We start from the raw sequence: 18,610 nt of genomic DNA, 5'->3' as shown, positions 1-18,610 counted from the left end.
TCTTGTATTATCAGTAATTACTCTAACTGTAAATTAAACACTAATCAAAAAGCAGAGGTTGGCATTTTGGATTTTAAAAAATCATCCAAATATATGCTCTCTGTAAGAGACACACTTTAAATTCAGGCACAAATACATTGAAAATAAAGGGATGAAAAAAGAAATACTAGCAAAATATCTGCAAGAGAACCCAAGTGGCTGTACTGTATCATTCAAAATAGATTTTGACAAAATTGTTACTAGAAACAAAAAAGGACATTTTATAATGATGAAAAGGTAGGGGCTGGCTGGTTAGCTCACTTGGTTAGAGCATGATACTGTTAACACCAAGGTTCAGGGTTCAGTCTCTGTACTCACCAGGTGCCCCCCCCCAGCACATGCACACACACACCCAGTATAATGATGAAGATAAATCCATCACAAAGACATGACAAGCATAAACATAAATGTAGCTGCCAGGTGCCCCCCCCCCAGCACATGCACACACACACCCAGTATAATGATGAAGATGAATCCATCACAAAGACATGACAAGCATAAACATAAATGTAGCTTACATGAATGCAAATAAATACCAGGTGCCCCCCCCCAGCACATGCACACACACACCCAGTATAATGATGAAGATAAATCCATCACAAAGACATGACAAGCATAAACATAAATGTAGCTTACATGAATGCAAATAAATGAAGCAAAAACTGACAGAACTGAAGGGAGAAATAGTTTGACAATAATAGTCAACTGGGTGAGACTTCAATACCCCACTTTCGATAATGGATAGAAATAATGGAACGAATGAGGGGACATTCCTACCAACCTTACAGAGGTTAAAAAAAGATAAGGGGATATAATGAATAATTGTATGCCAACAAATGAGATAAAATAGGTCAAATTAAATAATTCCTGGAAAGGTGCAACCTACCAAAATTGGCTCAAGAAGAAATAGAAAAACTTCTTATAGACCTATAAGCAGTAAAGATATTAAATTAGTAATTAAAACAAACAGAAATAAACAAAATAAATGCTTTCTCCAAAGAAAAGCCCAGGCCCAGTGGTTTCACTGGTGATTTCTGCGAAACATTTAAAGAATAACACCAATCCTTTCAAACTTCCGAAGAATAGAAAAAGAGAGAACACTACCCAGCTCGTCCTATGAGGTCAATATTACACTGCTGAAACCAGACAAAGATATCACAGGGATGAAACTGCAGAGCAATATCCCTTATGAAAATAGATGCTAAAATCCTCAACAAAATAATAGCATACCAAATCCAGCAATACATAAAAAGTGTTACACACCAAAAGCATAGGCAACAAAGAAAACGTAGGTATACCGGACTACGTCAAAGTTTAAAACTTCTGTGCACTAAAGGACACCATCAATAGAGTGGGAAGGAAACCTGCAGAATGGGGGAAAGTATTTACAAATACAACAAAAAAACAGATTTTAAAAATGAGCAAAGGACTTAAGTAGACATTTTACCAAAGAAGATATACAAATGGCCAATAAGTACATGAAAATATGCTCAACATCACTAATCATTAAGGAAAAGCAAACCAAAACCACAATGAAATACTTTCACCAATTATGATGACTACTATCAAAAAAGAAAATGAATAAGTGTTGGCAAGTATGTGAAGAATTGAAACCCTTGTGCACTGTTCACAGGAATGTAAAACGGTGCAGCCACTATAACATTACTCAAAAATTTTTTAAAATTGGAATAGAATTCTTTAGAGTAGGGCCAACCCTGTGGCTCACTTGGGAGAGTGCAGCACTGGGAGCACAGTGGCGCTCCCGCCGCAGGTTCGGATCCTATATAGGGATGGCCGGTGCGCTCACTGGATGAGCACAGTGTGGGTGACACCAAGCCAAGGGTTATGATCCCCTTACCGGTCACAAAAAAAGGAAAAATTAAAAAAAAAACAAAAACAGAATTCTTTAGAGTAGAACTATTATATCATTCAACAATTCCATTTCTGGTATCTATCCAAAAGAATTGAAAGCAGTGAGTCGAAGATATTCATATACCCATGTTCATAGCATTATTAAAGGTGGAAGCAACTCAAATGTCCATTAATGGATGAATGGATAAACAAAATGCAATATATTCATACAGTGGAATATTACTCAGCCTTGAAAAGGAAGGAATTCTAACACACATTATAACATGGAGAGCCTTGAGGACATTATACTAAGTGAAATAAGACAGTCACAAGAGGACAAATACTGTACAATTCCACTTATCCTAGAGGTCTTCAAAAAGTTCATGGAAATATTCATATTATCTTTTAATTCCATTTTCCACAAACTTTTTGAAGTAGTTTCATATGAAGTATCTAGAATAGTCAAATTCATAGAGACATAAAGTAGAAGGGTGGTCGCTGGCAGGGGAGGTGGGGGTGCGGGGAGAATAGGACATTGTTAAATGAGCACAGAGTTTCTGTTTTGCTAGATGGAAAGAGTTCTGGAGACTGCACAGCAGTGTGAATGTACTTAACAATTCTAAACTGTATACTAAAAAATGGTTGAGATAGCAAATTTTATGTGTGTCTTACCACAATTAAAAAGTTTTTAAGGGCCAGCCCGGTGGCGCACTCGGTAGAGTGCGGCGCTTGGGAGTGCGGCGGCGCTCCCGCCCAGGGTTTGGATCCCATATAGAGACCGGTCCGTTCACTGGTTGAGCGTGGTGTGGGTGCAACACCGAGGGTTGCGATCCCGTTACTGGTCACGAAAAAAGACAAAAAGGAAAAAAAAATAGTAAACCAATGTTAATTTTTCTGTTTTTGATCATTGCACTGTGATTATGTAAGGTGTTACCACTGGGAAAAGCTGGATAAGGGGGGGTATGGAAACTCTACTATTTTTTAACTTTTCTGTAAATCTAAAATTAATTCAAAATTAAAAGTTTTTAAAAAAAGAAAAATTGAGTGACGTCACTCCTGTATTCAAAACTTCCAATGGCTCCCTATTTCGGTCATGAAAGCTCCAGTCCTCCCAATGGCTTACAAGGCTCTATATGCTGTGGACATGCTCGTGTTGGCCTCTCTGACAGTATCTCCCCCCACCCTCCCCCTCACTCCTCCTGGCTATGCCAGCTTCTGTGCTAAACCCCAACACAGTGGCATTTTCCTGCCTCAGGGCTTCTATGGTTTGAATGTATGTATCTCTCCAAAATGCATATGTTGGAACTTAACCCCTAAGGTGATGGTATTAAGAGGTGGGGCCCTCTCTCGAGGGAGAGAGTTCATCCCTTTTGCCTTTCTGCCATGTGAGACACAGCATTCATCCCTTCCTCCATGTGAGAATGCAGCAAGAAGGCACCATCTTGGAAGCAAAGAGCAAGCCCTTACCAGTCACCAAATCTGCTGGCACCTTCGTCTTAAACTTCCCAGCCTCCAGAACCATGAGAACTAAATTTCTATTATTTATAAATTACCCAGTCTCAGATATTGTTATAACAGCACAAATGGACCAAGACTAGGGCCTTTGCACTTGCTTGTGGCTTCTCTTCAGCTTCGTAACTTCTTGCTGCAGATAACTGTATGGTCTCTTCCCATTGTCCTTCAGGTGTCTGCTCAAATAGCACCTTCTAGGTGAGGCCTTACCTCACCATCCCATGTAGAAGAGCACACTCGCTCCATTCTACCTGCCCCCTGCATTTTGTTTTCTCTCTGTTGTACTTCTCACCATCTGACGTAATATATATTTACTTATTTATTTGTTCATTATCTGTCTCCGCTCACTACAATGTGTCTCCAAGAAGGGAAGGACTGTGCTGTTTTGTTTAGTGCCTGGCACACAGTAATCACTAAGAAACATTTACTTAATGAATGAATGAACTTATAATTGTCGTGGGAATTATTTGTTTAACATATGCCTTCCATACTAGAGTGAATATTTACAAAGGCAAATATTTCACTTTTATTTTAGGAATAAAGTACTTATCCTATACACATCCACCTATAGAATGACAGATATCAAAATATTACGGTGATTATTATCTCTGGATGTGGAGATTATCAGGGCTTTTGATTTCTTTGCGTATCTGCACTTCACACAATAACGTTTTGTGTTATCTTTCCTAAAATGCAGAATATTAACATTGGAGAATGCCCTGTATATATTTCAGGTGAAAAAAGACAGTAAAAGTTATACAATTTTTGTAGTAAAATATAAATGTGCATAGCAAAAGGACTGGTACTAGATACTGAGGTGTTACAGGACTAGGTCGAAGGGGTGCGAGAGTGTTTGCTTGTCTCTTTTGTAAATTCTCTACATTAAAAACATAAACATAAATTCCGAGTAAAAACAATGGGGTGAACACAAGCTCCCATAACCCACTAGAATAGAATGACAGTAACTGAATTTTTAAGTTTTTAACCCATCAACATGGGAGACATGGACAGTGGAGGCTGTGTCTGGAACGCGGGGAAGCAGATGGGCAGTGGGCAGACTACTTGGCTGACCCAAGAGAACCGAATCCTAAACCAGCTGCAAGCAAGCTGAGACCCACACTGATCTACGGAATCTCCCAAATGCTCAGGAATTGGCAGAAGGCTAAGCACCACTGGAAGGGAAGGGGTGAAAATAAGGAAAATTAGTTGAAACTCAGTTTAAGAAGCAGTTAGATCTCCAATTACACTCCTCGAAGTTGAGCGACCCACTCCAGCAGATGGAAGTTTTTCTCTGGAGAGCACATCTGGACCAAAAACACTAGGCACAGTTGAGGGGAGCCAAAGTATGCTGAAATCAGGGGTACTAAGTGAACAACCAGCAGAGGCTGAGGCCCCCACCCCAGCCCAATCTCACATGGTGAGATTCTTTTCTGGGGAAGCTGACCTGCCTGCCAAAAAATGACTCACAGAAACTGGCATGGGTGATACTGAAACTAGCAGCCAATGGCCCTATAGTGGACACCCCACCCCCCACCCCACCACACACTCAGGGCTCCCTATCTGCTTTAATGTGAGCCAGCAATCCAGGAATGCCTTTAACACGAAAGGGAAAAATCAAAACGACATTGTACAACTTGGAGGAAATAAAGACTATGTATGGAGAAAGAAACCTTAAAAAAATACTGACTATCAGTAAAATTCTTAGATTGCTAAGAAATGATATGCCAATAGTGAAACAAGAACATGGTGCTATCAGAACATGAACACACACGCACACACACACACACGCACGCACACACACGCACACACACACACGACTAAAATGCCTTTGGGATGAAAGATAAAGCTATGGAAACATTGCAGAGAAGAAAAAATTTTAAAATGGAAAATAGAGGGGAAAAAAAAAAGAAAATTCGAGGGCCAGTCCAAGAGGTATATACACGTTAAGCTTCCCAAATCCAACATCCAAAATCTAAAATGCTTGAAAATCTGAAACTATTGAGTGCCAACGTGACACTCAAATGAGATGCTCATTAGAGCATTTCTGATTTGGGGTTTTCTGACTTAGGTAAGTGTAATGCAAATATTCCCAAATTAAAAAAAAAAATTCTGAAATCTGAAACATTTCTGGTCCCAAACATTTTAATAAGGGATACTCAACCTGTAATCAGCAAATCGTAGTTACAATAAAAGACAGAAGAGAGAGAAAGGAGAAGAAATTCATAAGTTGTCCCAAGCTCTCTAAGTGTGGATACAAAAGTATCCTGCTATAAAGATGAGTGAGGAAAAAACAACGTGCAAAAGGTGCATATGATGCCACCGCTCATGTAGGAACAAGGGACAGTAAGACCATGTATTCACAGTTGCTTATATTTATATAAACTCTGATAGAATAAACAAAAATTAATAGAAATAGTTATTTGTGAGGGTGGTGGAGACATTCCACTGGATTTTCTAAATATATAGTTTTGATTTTTAAGCCATGTGACTGGAATACCTACTCAAAGATAAGACTGAAAATAAAATAACAGAAGTTATTTTTTATTCTATAAAGGAAGAAAATTTACCAGAACCTAATGATATGCTTTCAGTTTGAAAGGGCCCACTATGTGTCTGGCACAACAGATGAAAACATCTACACCAAGGCACCTCCTTGTAAAATTTGGATCATGGGGACCAAGAAAATTTCCTACTAATTTCCAAAGAAACAGTGAGGAAAGATCTGGATTCAAATGGTTTTGGATTTCTGCACTTCTGGCAGACAGTAGGCAATAGCACAGGCCTTTACAATTCTGAAGGAAAATTATTCCCTGCCTAAAGTTTTACACCTGGCCAAACTGTCAAATTAGGTTTGAGGATAAAATAAACACGTATTTAGACATGCAAGTTCTCAAAAAATCTACCTCCTACACCCCTTTATTAGAAAGCTATCAGACGATGTGTTTCCCCAAGAAAGAGGAAAGACCTGGGATTAAGGACTAGGAAAGCCACGCAGAGAGGTGAAGGGAGTTCCCAAAGCAATGGTGACAGGAGACCTCAGGATGACAGCTGTGCAGAAGTGTCAGAGGGAGGCTCCAGGGGAGACGTAGGAAGACAAAACTGCAAGAATAACTGATTTAACCAAATCTCTTGAGAGGAGTTTTTTACAAGCAGCTGAGAATTTAGGGTAAAGTCACTGAGAAGAACATAGAAAACTAAGCAAATGGAAAAACATGACAATTATTAACGCCAGAGGAAGAGTTTTGAAGGAAAATTAAAGCATGCACAGTTCACCACGTTTCAGCTGTGAGTACATAATTATGTCCAAGGTAAACAAGGCTTTGGCAGACCCAAATCGTGATCTAGCTGTATAGGTAGGATGAGAAAAAGGAAGGATGCAAGTAGAGGAAGGACGGCAAGGAGGAAAGGATTAAATACTCATCGAAGATAACAGAGGATGCCTCCACCTGAACAGCAAGAAAGAGCAACATGGGTGGAATTTAGAAACATGGAGGGATGAAAATAGCAAAAGAGATGGTTAAAATAGTGCTTCGCCTGGAGAAGAGGCAAAGGGGGTCTGGAGTGGAGAATGCTTGTCAAAAACAGAAGGATTTGAGATTTTTCCTACTCACAAGCTGAGTCAGCAGGCCACAGTTTCATGGATGCTGGTAGGAGACTCAGTATTCTTGGATCAAAGGTAAGGATGTGTGTTATGCATAGAAGTAGTAGTAGAATATCAGCTTTTTTGTGTCTGTTCCCTGAATCCCAGTTCTCACTGTGTGGTGCAAAGAGGGCAGCAGGCACCTGAATGCACAGTGGTTGCTTTGCAGGAGAGGAAGCCTGAGCTTAGGGAACCTGAATTTTTTCATAATGGGCAGTAAGTGTGCCTGCCTTTTGGTCTGGAGGAAGAAACTCTCTTCCAAGGCTATTTGCTTTATTTTTATTTTTTAGATGTATTTATTTTAATCGATATATTGTAGTTGTACATGCTTATGGGGTACAATCTGACGTTTGCTACATATAATATGTCGTATAATAATCGGGTTAGGGTGGTTCGTGTAACCATCATCTCATGCATTTGTCATTTCTTTGTGGTGAGAACATTCAAAAGCCTCTCCTCTAGCTGTTCTGCAATATACAGAATTTAACTGCTAACCATAGTCACCTACTGTGCAACAGAACACCGGAATTTACTCCTATCCAATCGTAATTTGGTACCCGTTGGCCGGCCTCTCCCTGCTGTCCCTTTCCTCTTCCCCTCTCCAGTCTCTGGTGACCACTGTTTGCTACACAAACATCCTTTAAAAGATGGTCGGGGACAAAGCATAGCGGTCACAGAACGTGCAGAAATGCAAAAGACCATGGAGAACCGATTCCCAAAGCTGCCGTTTTTCATAATCGTCCTCCGTGAATTGCTTGATTTGTAAAATTACCTGCACGTGTAACTTTCCTAAAAATAAAAATCTAGTAAGTTAAACAGTTTTACTTACTAAACAACTCGCCCGGCCCTTACTCCTCCTAACTGGATTTTTTTTTTTTTTTTTTTTTTTTTTCTTGCCAACGGAATCCCAAAGAAGAGAAAAGCGGGAAAGGCAACCTCGGCTGTCCTGAAGCCCGGCGCAGGGCGAGCTGCTGCCAAGAAGGGCGGTCCCGGTGCCCGCGCCGCGGGCCACGCGTGCCAAGTGCCCGAGCAGCCCTTGCGCAGTTTGTGTGGATCACAATCGCTCGGGGTGTGAGCCCCGCGGACAAGCGAGAAATAAGCGCCACAGACCGCCCGAGGCAGCGGCTGGGGCCCGGGTGGCCGCCCCGCGGGACCCCCGGCCGGACTGCCACGTGCCCCCGTGCCACGCCCTCGCCGGGCCCGCAGCTCCCCCGACAGGAGGGTCTGCGCCCTCACCGCGCCCCGCCGCCGAGGGGGCCGGCCGCGCGCAGAGCCCGCTTATCGGCCCATCTCCCGTGACACGGGGCCGCGCCCTATCTGCGCGGGCCATCGCCCTCTCCCACGCGCGGGGGCGCCTGCCCACCGCTCCCCGAGCTGCTGTTGCCGGTCATGGGGCTTAGAGGGGGCGTTGACTCATCCCAGCACCGGGCTCTGGGACTTGCACAGCCCGAGGTGGTTTCCTGCTCCTTTCCCCATCACAGAGACCCTATGGGAGATGCCATTGGCCCTATTCTACAGATAGGGAAACTGAGGCCCAAGGAGGGGTCACACACCAGGCAGCGGCACTCCAGGCACTGGCGGGCCACGGGGGGCAGAGGCCGGCTTCCAGGTGTCAGGGCCTGCAGTTGGGCTGGGAAACTCCGGGTGTGGACGGAAGAGAGGGTGGGAACCATGTTTCCAAAGGGAAGAGAGGGTGGGCAACTCTCGGAGACTTCTGAGCGGGAGTGAAGGCTCCAGCATCCCTTAGAAGACCCTTGTAAGGAGGTTGAGCCCCAGCCAGAAAGAAGCGAGGGAGCCTGGGCAGAGAAGGGGCCTAGAGGGGGAGGTGCTGGCTTAGGGGAGGAAGTGGGTGAGGGAGACATCTTGACATCAGCACCCAATAGGCAAATGCTGTGGTCTCTGTCTTGGGGGTTTCTGGAGGACTTCTAGGGAAAAGGGGAAAAGCAGGGAAAAGACTACCTGCCAGCATCCCTCCAAGGGGTGGGCTGCTGGCAGGGGACAAGCCCAGGAGCTGCCCTCCATAGCACTCATTCTGCAGAAGGGAAACATGAGGCCCCCAGAGGACAGGGGTTGGTCCAACAGAGACTGGTGGCAAAGGTGATGGCCCCAAGCCTCTGGCACTGGGAACAGTTACACTCTCTGGCCTGGACTAAGGCTAGGGCAGCCCCCAGCCCTGCTGGCCTGGCCCAGCAAGGGTTTCCCAGCATGATGCCCCCTAGCTGATGGCCTAGGGGGACCCTAGTGTTCAGGCTGCCCATACTCAGAGTTATCATCAAAACAACTTTAAAGTTCCCAGGAGGACCCCTGGATCAGGCTGGATCTTTCAGTGTAGACCTGGGAATCTGAACTTTCATAATCCTTCCCACTGTGGGGCCAGGGAGGAATCAGGTGAGCCCAAAGAAGCGAACTTCACTCTTCTTTTGTCCTGTGGGAATTCTGTATCCAAAGCAAGTATTACTTTGGTCGTTTAAGAGACAGGTTCATTGAAAAAATACCTCCCCCAAATTCCCACAGCTGGTAGACTGCGGTCACAGCCATAGTGCCACTGAGACTGCCCAGCACTTCTGGTGACCCAAAGGGCTCTGAGGACAGGCGCTCAGAGTTGGGTGAGCTGTGCAGGTGCTCAGAGTGGTCGGCAAGCAGTGCTTCTGGAGTTCAAGCTGGCACTGCTGCCACCAGGCTGCCTCAGAGCCATCTTGCCTACTCCTGCAAGGAAGCCCATCCAGATCTTGGAAACTCTGCCCCAAACCCTCCTCAGTAAGTCCACAAGAAATCAAACTCTTTCCTTTATGCGATGCTGGATTTTCCACAAAGTAAAATCAAGATAAGTAAAGATGTGGTTTATAGATAGTGCCCAAAAAAGCGGAGACTAGGGTGTGAGACGTCACCACTTGGGCCTATAAAAGCTGCTGCAAGAAGCCAAGGCCACAAGCCGCTCAGCTTAGGCCAGCCTACGTGCCTGCTCCTCCGTCCTCCTGTGTTCTCTCTGGGCCCCATGGCGCTCTGGTTGACCGTGGTCATTGCTCTCACCTGCCTTGGTGGCCTTGCCTCCCCAGGTCCCCTGCCTCCCTCTACAGCCCTCAAGGAGGTCATTGAAGAGCTGATCAATATCACCCAGAACCAGAAGGTGAGTATCGGTTGGCCAGGGTCCCTGCCCTGAGGGTGTCAGGGTGGGTAACTCTCAGGAAGAGGTGACAAGCATCCTAAGATGCTTGTGGCTCAGGAAGAAGCCTCATGGACTAGGGGCCAAGCCCTGCCATAGGGGAGAAAGAGAAGCCAGGCTGAGGGTGCAGCAATAAGCATGAACCTATGAAGGGGTTCGGTAGAGCCCCCAGGGACCACCTGTTCCTCAGGCTGGCCCTGCCTGCCACCACCAGCTCCTACTCAGACATTCCTGAACAGAGGAAAGCAGAGAAGGGCCGGCATCCTCCCAGAACCATTTGGCATTCTCCACCTGGATTTGGAGCCCAGTACTGCAGCCGTCATTCACAGCATCGCAGTTAGGCCCCTGCTTGTGGAAGGGCTCATTGGTAGAGCAGCTCCTCTCCGTGCTGGTAGCAGCTCGCACTTTGAGCCTGACCATGTGCCAGGCCTGGTGCTGGGTGCTTTACATGGCATTTCATTGCCACCAGCCACCTCGGTAGGCAGTTACAATGGCCGTTTTGCTGACTAAGGTTCAGTGTGATTAGTTGACAGAGGCCAGATTCAAACCAGGCCTGGCTGGCACCACAGTGTCTGTGTTCCTAACTGCAGTGTCCCCCACTTCAGAAAGCAGGGTATTGAATATACCAGGCCCCCACCCCTCCCATCTGATTTGTCCTGGTCAACAGCAGCCCAGGCCACCCCCTCCCTCACCCAATCCTGCCCTGGCCTTTCCCTGAAGAACCCTGTCCTCCTGCCCTGGTTACAGCAAGCTTCCAATAAGGCTTGTCCCTTACTAGTTGTGTCACACAATTTTTCTCTCTCAGCTCCAAGACCCTATACACTGGGTCTCCCCAGTCCCAGGGGTTGCCAGGCCTGTCTTGTGCTGCACCAGGGGTGCGCTTGTGGGGCCTGTGCCCAAGACCCCTGCCAGCACTCTGCTCACTGTGTCTTTGCTCCCTCAGGCGCCCCTCTGCAATGGCAGCATGGTGTGGAGTGTCAACTGGACAGCTGGCATGGTAAGGCCCCTCAGGCGCTGGTGGGGTAGGTGGCAGAGGCCAGTCTCCTCAGCCTCACTCTCACGGCTGCGGGCTCCAAGAGCTACCCTCTCCTCCCTGATAATCCAGGCTCTTCCTATCACTCAGACCCACCTCCACCAGGCCTCTCAGCCCCCCTCCTCCAGTAAACTCACTGCAGGCAGCTGCCCAGAGCAGGCCTGACACCTCGGTGGTCTCCTCCCAGCAGTACTGTGCAGCCCTGGAGTCCCTGCTCAACATCTCCAGCTGCGGTGCCATCCAGAAGACCCAGAGGATGCTGAAAGGACTCTGCACTCACGAGGCCTCCGCCAGGGTAAGACTCCCCCGACATCTCACCCCACATGCAATCTCACCAGCACGAGGCTCACCCTGGGAGCTCCAGGGGACCCTGGATGAGCATCTGAGGCGTGTGTCCACAGGGGGTATGTCTGCTGTGGCAGCAGGGACATTGCCTCTGAGATTTACAGGACCTGGGCTCAAGAGCTCCTGACTCTTATGTGAGCCTCAGTTTCCACATCTGTAAAACATGGGTCATAACTGTATCCACCTCATGGGGACTTTTGTGAGGATTAAACATGACGGTCCCTGGAAAGCCCCGGCAGAGGCTGGTGGTTCTTGCCTCTGGCGTCCCACTAACTTGCTGTTTTCTCTTTGTCCTGCCGTAGGTTTCCAGCTTGCACACCCGAGACACCAAAATTGAAGTGGACAAGTTTGTAAAGGACCTGCTCAGACATTTAAGGAAAATTTATCACCGCAATTAGCCAATTGAAGCATGAAAAGCAGCATTATTATCTGCAGAGTCAAGTCCTGATTATTTAAGTTGCAGATTCATTTTCCTTTCAGATGCCAGAAATTTCTTGGAGAGGTGGGGGAAAGAGTAGGGAAGGGGTGAGCATTCTTTAGTTTAGACTCAGCCTGTGCTGCCTGCCTCCAGCCCAGCCGACCCAGCCTGCCCCTTGCCTTGGTGCCAGGGCTCAGCCCAGTGGGCCCCCCATCCAGAGCTCCAAGCTCGGTGCAGAGGGTGGAAGACATTGCCTGATGCCCCCTCTCTGTCCTTAGAGGAAACTGTAGCATTATGGTGGGGGCTGCCCTCGCCAGACATGTGGTGGGAGAGGGACATGCTTCACGCAGGGGCAATTGAGGCAGAGGGCAGCTCAGGCACATTTCTTCTTGGTCTTATTTATTATTGTGTGTTATTTAAACAAGTGTTTGTCAGTGTCAGGGACAGGGGGAGACTGTTGCTGCTGGAACTTGGAGCCGAGGGCCCGGGACGTGGGGCTCCAGCACTAAAGCAGTGAGCACTGGGAGTCCCTGTAATACGTACTGTCTACAAACTGCTACCTCACTGGGGTCCTCATCCGAGGCAGGGGACAGGGGAGGGCGAGAGCAACACTCCTGTCCACCAGCCAGCAGCCAGCCCTCAGCCAAGAAGTAATTTATTGTTTTTCCTTGTATTTAAAGTTAACTATTAAATATATTAGCAAAGAGGTAATATACAGACGGGGGGAGGAGTCGTTGAACAAGTTGTTTCATGGACTGTGTCAAACTGGGAGCCAGAAATAAAGATGGTGACAAATAGGCCTGATGGTGTTTGCCTTTTATTTTGGCGTTGGGGAAGGCTGGTCTGTGGTCTCACAGCTCGGAGGGGCTGTGCAGGAGACAGGCTGACCGACAAAGCATGAGGGCAGGGGGCATGAGGGACAAGACCTGGGCTGAAAGGTCAGCCCCTGGGTGTGGGGGACCATGACCTGGAGGAAGCCCCCACCCTCTGCTCAGGTTCAAGGGGCATCTGGAGCAGGTGGAGACCCGGGAATTCATCTCACGGTCACAGCTCCTGACGAGTAGCCATGTGTGTCTGGAACTACCTACACACTCTCGTGTCTCTCTCACGGCTCAGAGAGGGGAGGTAGCTTGCCCAAGGTCACACCGCTGATAAGGAGAAAAGTCAGGATTCGAACCCAAAGCCCACACACTTAGCCACCTTTCCTCTATCTGTCCAAGTGTCATCCGGCCTGAATATACTATTTCCCTTTATAATACTGTTATTGACCCATTTGGGCACCTGCCACTGATGGGGAGCTCACTACCTTCTCTCTAGGGACAGCCATTCGATTTCTGGACATCTCTCATTATTAGGGAGGGTACACTCACCACCTCTGTGAACAAAGATGTATAAGCTGATTGTGGCCTCTGGATCTTGGAGGGACTGAGGTGGAGAGGCGAGGTGGAAGGGTGCTGGCTAGAGCATTGCTCAGAGCAGGGCTTTTTGCTTCTCCCTTGGCCCAGGCAGCAGCTGGAGCACCAGAACCAGTGGGCCTTAGCGAGCCACAGCTAAAGGTTGTGCCCGTCAGCAAGGGTTTGCACTGTGAACTTCTGGAAGTGCCCAGAACAGAGGGTGGCTCCAGAAGGATGGATGCCTTTGCTGTGTGGTGGGTTATTAGTGACAAGTTTCAAACCCTGAGTGACAGGCAGGCACCCTCCCTGGGGAGCCCAGAGCCCTGTGGGAACACCATGGTGATGCTCAGGAGTCAATGAAGGCAGCCACCCACTAGTGGTGTGAGCTTGCGGCTGTGCATCATTCAAGCAACAGCGAGGACATGGCCAGGACTTGGCCAGAGGGCCGGTGCCTGTGGCTGGCTCCTCAGGAACCACTCACTTCCACCTCCTCAGCTCACTGTCACCCACAGAGAGGCAAGGGAGCAAGCCAAGACTGACTGCCAGGGAGCTGGGGATGCTCAGCCCAGAGAAGAGAAGATTTGGGGAAGGGCACAGGAGCTGAGTCTCTAGCGGCTGTCCAGGGCAGGGGACAGGATAGGTCGTCTGTGGTGCCAGGGGGGTCACAGAACCTGTTAAGTCCCTAACCATTGGCTGAGGACCATCTGCGGTCCGGCACTGTCCCAGCCATCTGGGCAAGGGATGACCATGACAGCACATGTACTCAACATCTGGCACCAGAAGGAACTCTTGAACAAAAGTGGAGGGTCTGGAGGAGGCTGCTCTCCCCAGCAGGGCCTGCCCTCTGCAGGTGAGTGAGCAACTGCCCTCCTGGGAGGGTGCAGGAAGTCAGGATCCCTGCATTCCTCTCCATCAGGGTCTAGGAGTTGAAGGCCAGAAGGATATTTATGGAAGAGTAATGTTTTTTTAAACAGAACTTAGCGATCCCTCCTCTGGTAACATCATTTTGACCCTTGTCCTCCCCACCCAACCAAGGCATTGGCCTGTCCAAAAAAAAGATGAAAACTCTTCCAGTGAAATTCCATATGAATCCCCTGAGAGCAAAGGCTGGAGCTGAGGCTGGCGTGCAGGAGGGTTCCTTAGGGTTTTTGCAAGGACGTATTCCAAGCCATCCATGCAGGCGGGTCTGTGAGGCTGGTGCCCAGCGCCGACCAGCTGTCCCGGGCCCTGCCACTAGAGGTCCACAGCTCTCCAGATCCTTAGCCACACTGTGGCTCCTGTACCCGAGGCAGGAGAACCTGTGGTCACCAGCGGTGTGCCATGAGCTGGGGCCACAGGGCCCTCCAGAGAGGAGGAATGCCTTACAGATCCGCAGAACCAAGCCGCTGCTGGCGGCAACAGGGAGGTGGGCCCAGTCAGGAGCGAGAGAGAAAGAGGAAACAGAAAAAAGGCATGTGTCAGCTACGTCGCTGGGAGCACCACTATCTGGGGACTGACCACCTGGGGTATTTGCTGGGGGTTTTCTCTGACCACATGGTCTAACTTCTTCCACGCACAAGGCAAACCCTCAGCAGGGCCCAAAGAGAAGGGGGGTGAGAAGAGATAAGAGTGCTCCACGAGTGGGAGGGACATGCTGGTCATGGGGCCCAGGGTGGGGAGCCCCTTGGTACCCAGGGAACCCCAAGCCTGGGAGGTTTCACTGGAAGAGGGGCTGGGGCTCAAGTGAGAAGTGAGACACTCACAAGTTTCCGGTGAACTCGGCAGCAAAAACCTCTGTTTGCTGCTCAGATGAGGTGTCAGAAAACACTAAGTCACTTCAGAGGTTTCTCTGAGGCTGGCTCTGAACTGCTCAGGACAAGGAGGAGGAGGACCCGGAGGACGAGGCCTGCATCGTGTTTCCTTGTGACCCGGGAGCAGCTTGGAGGCTGGGCTCTATCAAGCCCACCAGCTTATCACTGTTTCATTATGGCCCACGGGGAAGTGTCATCTGCTTATCATCATTTAGTTGGTCAGTTGTGACTGACTCTAAACTTGTTCCTCCCTTCCAGTAACTCCCTTCAGGAAGTCCTGCTGGGTCCCGGCTGGCGTGTTCCAGACATGCCCGCCAGTCACTATCAAGCCTTTCTGGAGGTCCAAGCAGGTGTCAGAACCGGTGGCTATATCCACGGTCACCCTCCCACGCACTGCCCACTCCTAATCTGAAAAATGTGAAGGTACTTCAAAAAGTTCGTGGAAAGATTTGTATTATCTTTTAATTCTATTTTTCCATGAACTTTTTGAAGTACCCCAGTAAAAGTCATAAAACCTCATTATCTTCATTCATTTCTCGGCTCCACCCAAAAGCAACAGGGCAAATGGTTTGCAACGAACTTTCCCAGATCAACTGATTTCTCGGCAGAAAGGGAGGGCCCCATGACGAAGCCATTTGAAATCCCAGAAGCAATTTTCTACTTACGACCTCACTTTCTGTTGCTCTCTGTCTTCCCCTCCACAATGCCTTCTCTTGTGGAAAGTGATTCTCTCACAGTGTCGTTCAGAAACGCCCCCAGCTGTGCACTGCCTGGGCAGACACTGCTGTGCAGTCAGAGGTGACGCAGGCACCAAAATTAAATACAGCAACACACATCAGCTCCACTCTCTGCATCATGATGGACAAGCGTGCGGGGGCTGGACGTCTCTTCCAGAAACCCTCATGGCCAGGGCGCCCCTGTAGACCACAGCCTGATGGCCTGTTGACCACACCGGCCAGTGGGTCCATGACCCCGCTGCCCAGCCCAGCCCTATGCCAGAGGAGGAGGAAAAAGTGGGAGGGGGAAGAGGAACAAGTAAAGGGTCATGAAAATTGACTACAATGTATATTGAGAAGTTAAAAAGAAAAAGCAATTTCACATTTATTTACCTTTCTTCTAATCATTGTTTCCCACATTTTCTATAATGAGCATATATTCATTTTCCATTGAGGGACAAAGAGAAATTTAATTTTAAAAAAGCAGAGAGAACATGAAACTGGTGTCTGGCCCATGCAGGGCCAGGAGAAGGGGCCCAGCAGCGCTCCCCTTGATGGACCAGCACCAGCCCCCTCAGCTCAGTTCTGAGATCTCCTGGGAGCAGCTCTCTCGTGAGGGGAGCTGGGGCTCTGCAGGGGCCAGGGAGGCAGCATCTCACAGCCTTGGCAGGAAGTCTGTCACCTCAGCTTCCAAGGGCTGGGCCCTTGGGGCCCCATCATATCCTGCATTGCCAAAGAGAGAGGAAGGCCTTCCATTCTTGGGGTCTTCACCTGGCCCTGGGCTGTGAGGCTGGGGCAGGGGAGCTGGTGGGAGTGAGAGGGGAAAGGATGGGCCGCCTGTTAGCTCTGAGGCTGAAGTTTCATCAACGCCCTGGGGACAGATGGAGAGTTCCCGAAGACTTCTCAGCAGGCTTCCGCCTCTCTTGGGAGAAGGACCTGCCATCTGCTTCTCAAAGAAAAGAGAAGCCAGCAGCCTACAGAGCTGCTTCACCATGTGCTCAGCGAAGCCAGAGTCCACACCCTGCCTTCCTCGCTCCCTCCTCCCTTGGTCCCTGTGCCCTTATCGGGTCCTCCCTGTGTCTGCTCTCCATGTCCCCTCCCCTGTTCTCTTAGGGGTGCAGGCAGACCATGCAGCCAGGGGCTCAGGGCAAGGACTTCAGGGTAAGACCCCGGTTTCAAGTCCCAGCTGTGTCCCTGACTTCCGTTGTTGTCACTTAGACCAAGTCTCAGTGGCCCTCTGTGACATGGAGCTTCAACCATTCATTCAACAGGTGTTTACTGAGGAGGCCTTTACTAAGTGCCAGGCCCTGTTCTAGGTGCTGGGGATCCACAGCAAGCAAACAAGGTTGCTTCTAGTGGGAGGGAGAAGGAACAGAGGACACGCGCATGCCAGGCAGTGGTGAGTGCTCCCGAGGAAGACAAAGCAGTCAGGGCTGTCAGGGCACCAAGGAGGCAGGACTAGAACAGAAATCTGGATGAAGCAAGGAAGGAGAAGCATGCAGGGAGAGGGGACCGCAAGTGCTGAGGTCTTGAGCAGGAGCAAGCTCGGGAGGCCACGAGGGCTGGAGCAGCAGGAGACCCCGCAGCTCCTCCTAGGCCGGGACTGGGCTTTGCTCTGTGTGGGGTGGAGTGTCACGATCTGACGCGTGTTTCAACAGAATCATTCCGGCTGCTGTGTGAAGAATGGAACATGGGTGATAAGGGTGGGAGCAGGGAGACTAGTTAGGAGGCTCCAGAAGGAAACCAGGTGGGAAACGAGGGTGGACATGGCAGTGAGATGTGGTCCGATTCGGCAGATGAGTGTGTAGTACACATGTATATATTATATATATTTGTATTTTATATATTATTTACATAAACACTATATGATATATAAATTATAAATATATAAAATATGATATAATATTAATGTAAAAATATTAAATATAATTTAAATTTGCTATCCAAGTTTTATTACAGAAAATTTCAGACATATACAAAAGTAACTCCCAGGTATCCATCGCCCAACTTCAACAATGAGCAACTTGGCCAATTTTGTTTCATCTCTGCCACCACCCGCCCCAATCCAAGACATTATGTCATTAAATTCTAGGCACACGGTGAAGGTAGAGGCTCTGGGGTGGATTGGATTTGGGCGTGTGAGATTTTCATGTGTCACGTGTGAACACCTTGAAAGAAGGTATTGCCACCAGCTGAGCCAGGGAAGCCTGTGCTCACGTGTGTCCCACTCAGAACGTGACTGTTGTCCAGCCTTAAGCCCCCTCGCAGCTTATCACATCCACACCCCAGCCCTGCATGGCCCATGCTCTCAGATACATTGCCCACACCGTGGGTTCCATTTCGTCTGGTCCCTTCCAGTCTGGCATCCGCCCCCACTGCACTCAGAGGTGTCTCCCTGACGTCACTGATTATCAACTCACCGCTTAATCTGGTGACTGGGCTTCTGCCCTTATCTGGCCCCACCTCTGAGGAACATCAGATGCCCCAACCACCACTTCTCCTTTCCGAGACTCTCTCATGCCTGGATCCCACCCGCCCTGCCTCGCCAGGTCCCGTCTCAGGCTGCCCGCCTCCTCTTCTGCCCATCACAGGTCATGTCTTGTCCCCTCTCTTCCCCTGCCCCCAGTGGTACGTTCTTCCCCATGACTTAGTCGCCTGTGTCTACCTCCAGCCCAGCCCTGCCTTGTGCTCAGTCACGGGCCCTGCAGC

At 48.7% G+C, this 18,610-nt stretch overlaps 1 protein-coding gene across 1 annotated transcript; it reads left to right on the top strand.

The window, feature by feature from the left end:
* Nucleotides 1–10,010: 10,010 nt before the first annotated feature.
* IL13 (interleukin 13) lies at nucleotides 10,011–11,981 on the top strand. The gene is made up of 4 exons (XM_008571656.1): nucleotides 10,011–10,169; nucleotides 11,149–11,202; nucleotides 11,429–11,533; nucleotides 11,886–11,981. Exons 1-4 carry the CDS (start codon nucleotides 10,038–10,040, stop codon nucleotides 11,979–11,981), a joined length of 387 nt encoding a protein of 128 aa, XP_008569878.1. The 5' UTR covers nucleotides 10,011–10,037.
* The last annotated feature ends 6,629 nt before the right edge of the window (nucleotides 11,982–18,610 follow it).

The sequence above is a fragment of the Galeopterus variegatus genome, unplaced genomic scaffold (genome assembly GCF_000696425.1).
Source record: "Galeopterus variegatus unplaced genomic scaffold, G_variegatus-3.0.2 Scaffold708, whole genome shotgun sequence".
Classification (NCBI taxonomy): Eukaryota; Metazoa; Chordata; class Mammalia; order Dermoptera; family Cynocephalidae; genus Galeopterus; species Galeopterus variegatus.
Note: the sequence above shows the minus strand (reverse complement) of the source record. Positions and strands in the feature narration are given on the sequence as shown.

Excerpts from the sequence above, each read along its gene's own strand:
- IL13 (XM_008571656.1), top strand. The coding sequence starts at position 10,038 with ATGGCGCTCTGGTTGACCGTGGTCATTGCTCTCACCTGCCTTGGTGGC. Across the intron at positions 11,203-11,428 it reads TCAACTGGACAGCTGGCATG|TACTGTGCAGCCCTGGAGTC; the intron begins GTAAGGCCCCTC and ends TCCTCCCAGCAG. Across the intron at positions 11,534-11,885 it reads CTCACGAGGCCTCCGCCAGG|GTTTCCAGCTTGCACACCCG; the intron begins GTAAGACTCCCC and ends GTCCTGCCGTAG.